Source organism: Stylophora pistillata, chromosome 5 (assembly GCF_964205215.1).
Source record: "Stylophora pistillata chromosome 5, jaStyPist1.2, whole genome shotgun sequence".
In the NCBI taxonomy this organism is placed as follows: domain Eukaryota; kingdom Metazoa; phylum Cnidaria; class Anthozoa; order Scleractinia; family Pocilloporidae; genus Stylophora; species Stylophora pistillata.
This window is the reverse complement of record NC_142523.1, coordinates 15,035,424-15,040,423: the sequence shown is the minus strand read 5'-3', so window position 1 is coordinate 15,040,423 and position 5,000 is coordinate 15,035,424. Positions and strand designations below refer to the sequence as shown.

The following is a 5,000-nucleotide window of genomic DNA, read 5'->3' as shown; positions in this document are numbered from 1 at the left end:
AGTCGTTGTGTCACGGATTGGAACTGCTTCAAAATTGCGAGGAATAAAGTTGTAAACATGATTCGCAGTGCGAAATATAAATACTATAACACCTGTTTCAACAACAACAAGGGAAACTCTAAAAAGATCTGGAAAACCATAAAATCGCTAATGGGCGATGTATCAAAATCAGTTGAGACGCCAAATGTTGTTTTGGCTGAAAAGTTTAATGATCACTTCACTTCAATTGCTGATTCACTGAGGAATCTACTACCTAATGTACCTTATTGCAATTCAAAGGTTGAAAACTTTGTTTGTTCAAGAAAAGATCCGGATGTTCTTTTCAATATTCCTCCTGTTACTAAAGATTTTGTGCTGGGTGCTCTGTTAGGACTCAAAACTAACAAAGCTATGGGTATTGTACGGTGGCTCATAAGTGCCATGCAAAAATTGTGATTTTTTTATCGTTTTAGCGACTTTTTTAGCGACTTTTTTAGCGACTTTTTTAGCGACTTTTTTAGCGACTTTTTTAGCGACTTTTTTAGCGACTTTTTAGCGACCGAAGTAATGCGGGCTCAAGTTGCTTCTCAAGAGAAGATGGCGGAACTCGAAACCGAAATCAATGAGGTAAATAACTCTCAGGTTCACGGTATTCACTGGAATTCACTAAATTTGCATAAAATAGCGCAGATTTCAACTTAACGCATTTTTCTGCTTATAGATATGCGAGTTTCTCGCAAAAAGAGAGATTCGAGACGAAGTGATCGCTCGATTCAGGAACGAGAAGGTATGCAGTGAACTTAATTGTCTGGACATGATCACCATCCCGATAGTTTTTTCGATAAATAACTATCCTAACTTGTCTTCCCCACTGCTGTAGTTCACCGCTGTTTGAGCCACCTTTGCATGCGTCAAAAATGCGTTGCATAACCCTTAAATAGAAATATTGAAAGGATCAAACATAAACAGCCAGGAAACAATCATTAATTAGACTCGTCAGAGATCTTTACCATCCAGTCAGATGCAAATTCATGGACTTGAATAAGTTTGAAACTCGTTAAAATGAATCAACCAGATAGAAGGAAATAATATTCCTTTTTCAGACGTTGCTGTATTGATGGCATTTATAATTTTAATGCAGTTTCTATTTCCTATTTTTTAGATGGATTATTCGGCAGTAAATACTGCCTCAGATGAACAATTGCAAGAGTTAGGACCATTGCGAAGGGGAGATCTGCTGTCCTTAAGAAGCTTTGTAAATGAAAAGTTGCGAGGTGAGAGTAGAGATGAGAAGAAAAGAAAGCTGCTTGATCTCCTCAAAAAAAGGGTAAAACCAAAGAAAAAGAGAGCCGAAGAAAAGGCAAGTACAGAGCCAGGACCCTCTAACCAAATTATAAATGGCTACCGTAAAGTTCAGTTTGGCTGGCTGCACTATGACCCGCAACAGAATAGGTATGTTGGAGTTCGCCTTGCAAAAGGAGGTGGGACTAGAACTGTGAGAGCAGAACGTAGCTCAGATGTTCGTGATTTGATTGCTTTGGGTAAATCAATTTTCTTCCCAGGTGGTATGAGCTTTTATGGTAGATTTGAAGACATGACATCAACACTTGGAAACTTCAAAGGTGATCAGATATCCTTTGCAAATTTCACTTTGGCCAGATACATAACCAACCATGCCCTGACCACAGTCAGACTTTATTTGATGACAAGATCAGTTGAAAAGGAAAGTCAAGGGTGTGACGCAGAGTTGCCAGAGGTTTTTGAAGTGGATAGGAAGCCAACCAAAGTTCATGCTAAGAAAGAATGCAATGATGATGCCAACCATGGTGGACTGATGGGCACTTGTGCTGAACGTGAGACCATTAAAGCCCAACAGGACAGGGAGTATGAAGAGTCCCTGGCAGCTGACCGAGCAAAAGAAAAACAAAAGCTGGAGATTGAGGAGGCAACCAAGAGGCAAATGGAGTTGCAAGCTGCACGTAAGAGAAGACTACCTCCTGAACCTGTAGTTAATGAAGCTCGTGCTGTTGTCTCAGTCCGTCATGTTACCTTGGGTATTCAAAGACGGGCTTTTAGAGCAAGTGATGAAATGGGTGCAGTGTATGACTGGATTGGCTCTCTAAGTACCAAGCCAGAATCATTTGCCCTTTCAGGGTGTGGGCTGCCAGAACTGATGCCATCATTATCTGTTATGGTGGCAGACAAATCCATATTGAATATGCAGGAAACACAGGGCATGCCTTCTTATCCTGAAGATGGATTAAACTTTCTAGGATTTGGAAATCTGGAAGATTTAAGTAACCTGGATGTCACAGTACCTGATCTATGGTGTACTATGGATGATTTCAACTTCAATGCGACCTTACCAACAGCCTTTATGGAAAGGGACTTTGCCACGTAAGTGGTCATGTTGTTAGCCCATGAACTGAAAAAGTGATGTTAATCGATGTTTATTACATATTTGAAGTACAATGTGCTTTTCAATTAGACATTGTTATAACATAATTAGAATAAACCCACTACCTATTGACTAGAATCCATCAGCATTCCAGTAGGTGCATTACCATTTTTTCTACTCTGCATGTCACTGCATTCAAATGGAATGACTGTGCACATTGTAATAATTTTACAGAGTTGGGCTGTTTGTGTCTGTGTGGAATTTTATGAAATGAAAATTTATTTTATCAATTCAAAATCTTCGTTGGAAAGAGTAAGAAATGTGTTAATTTTATGAAGAATAAAACCACAACCATTCCACCAATGCTAAAAAGTGTTGTTTGTAATCTGTAAAGATGTTGAAGTTAATGATCCAGGGAACTTACATTTACATGCTCACTAATCCTACAGCCAAAACAATCCTGAAGTCACCCATGTTACTGAGGACAGAATTGCTAGTGTGGTCAACAGTGGTGGTACTAAGGACAGCAGCCTTATTCTAGCCAATAGTAATGCTACTGACGACAGCAGCGCTAGTCAAGCAAACAATAGTGCTACTCAGGACAGCAGCCCTAGTGTAGCTAATAATAATGCTACTCAGGACAGCAGCCCTAGTGTGGCCAATAATAACGCTACTCAGGACAGCAGCCCTCGTGTGGCCAATAATAAAGCTACTCAGGACAGCAGCCCTAGTCCAGCCAACAATAATGCTACTGAGGACAGCAACCTCACTGTAGCCAACAATGATGCTACTCAGGACAGCAACCTTAGTGTAGCCAACAATAGTGCCACTCAGGTCAGCAATCCAAGCAGGTACGTTCTTGAGTTGACTTTGACACAGAAAAGACATGAGCATATCATGAAGTCATCAGTTAGCATGCATTATCACTTAGGCTAGGTGGTCTTTTCTGCATGAAATAACAGTAGTTACAGGAACAGAAAATTAAGTAATGCATTGATCAATGTCTTAAACCAATGATCAAACATGTTTGGCAATAACTGGGTACAGATCCTTTCTAAACAAATTTTCAACAAATTTATTGATAAATAGATCAATTAATATAGAAATAAATGAAAAATGAATTAATTACATTTGCTAATTAAAGGTGAGTACATTGTGGGAGGTGTGGTGGCCCCATGGTTAGTGCGCCTAACTCGGCAGCAAATGATCTAGGCTCAAGCCCTGGCCAGGGACATTGTGTTGTGTTCTTGGGCAAGACACTTTTCCCTTACAGTGCCTCTCTCCACCTAGGGCATGAATGGGTACTGGCAATTTTAATGCTGGAGGGTAGACGTGCAATGGACTAGCATCTCATCCAGGGTGGAGTAGAAATACTCCTGCTCACTTCATGCTACAGAAATGGGGATAAGATAAGATAAGCTCCAGCCTGATGGGCTGCTTACGAGCCTTACTTGGCTGGTAAGCAGAATTTACCTACCTTACATTGGGATCAAAACTGTTGTCAAACAGCATAACAAAACTATTTCATATTGCTTTTCTGGTTGTAGGACCACACAAAGGGGTACCAGACACAGTCAGACAAACCGTGTAAGCTCTCAGGGTGTTTTATTTCTTTTCATTACTCTAAATGTATCCCCACAGATGATCATGATGGTACTTTTAAGTCCTGTGTCATTCAGTTTACCTTCTTTTCTGAACATACACCCTGTTTTTTGCCGTAAATTGTAACCCTATGGCAAAAATCTACAGTGTAACAGATATAAATACACCAAGGCAAAAAATTATTAAATGGAGAAATAATTGGAAAAGAACTTCAAAGGTGGGCTAGTACTAATTTTTGTCTTCTTTTTATGGCTGAGGGCATATTAATCCCTTTTAATGAAATTAATAATAAATAATAATAATTGACAATTTTTTATAGCACCCTATCCGATAGCCCTAAGGCATTTTGCAATCAAGGTGAAACATTAAAAATAACAAATAACATATTAAATCCTGCCGGCATGTGTTATTCCTGTTACTTTGTATATATTTTGGTGGCTTCCAGTGCCTTTCAACTTCAATACCAAACTGAGGATATCAGGTAACACTAGAAAGAGGTGAAGAAATCACCTGCCCTTGGGAGATTTTCTGGTATTAATTTCTTGTGATGTTTTTATCTTTAGGGTTTTCAGTTTCGGCAAATTTATTTGTCACAATTGGTGAGTGGTACATCCGAGACAGAAACCCTGGTAGGAAAATATTATTTTGTAATTATTATTGAAGTGATTTTATACTTAACCTATAAAATAGGTTATGGATCAACTGATACACCTCATTACTCATGAATCTACACAAACCACAGCATGCTGCTGTGAAACCAAAACCTTCTTGAGCAAAGCTGCTTTGAAGGCTAAACTGTAAGAAAAGTGTGCACTTCTTAAGAGATTTCTAATCCTAAAAAAGAAACTTTTTTATTAAAAATAAAAGCAAAAATCAGTTACAGAAATAAGTGCACAATCCTTACCCAATTTCGAAACAAAACTCCTGAAAAACCATTGTGATACTTATATAGCTTATATCAGGGGGTACCATCCTCCCCCGCCCACTGGGCCGCACAGTCAACTTCGCATTTTCTACTCAA

General features: G+C 39.0%; 1 protein-coding gene across 4 annotated transcripts in view; it reads left to right on the top strand.

Moving 5' to 3' along the window:
• The first annotated feature begins 450 nt into the window (after positions 1-450).
• LOC111331169 (uncharacterized) overlaps positions 451-5,000 on the top strand; it is a 6,671-nt gene continuing 2,121 nt past the window's right edge. The window contains exons 1-7 of one of the 4 annotated variants that reach the window (XM_088759434.1): positions 452-606; positions 701-766; positions 1,142-1,431; positions 1,639-2,376; positions 2,827-3,228; positions 3,925-3,964; positions 4,543-4,608. In XM_088759434.1, coding sequence (XP_088615560.1) covers positions 547-606; positions 701-766; positions 1,142-1,431; positions 1,639-2,376; positions 2,827-3,228; positions 3,925-3,964; positions 4,543-4,608 — 1,662 coding nt within the window. In that variant the 5' untranslated portion in view covers positions 452-546. Of the gene's footprint in view, positions 607-700; positions 767-1,141; positions 2,377-2,826; positions 3,229-3,924; positions 3,965-4,542; positions 4,609-5,000 lie in introns of those variants that run through there. The other 3 variants (XM_088759433.1, XM_088759432.1, XM_088759435.1) reach the window with 3 other exon arrangements.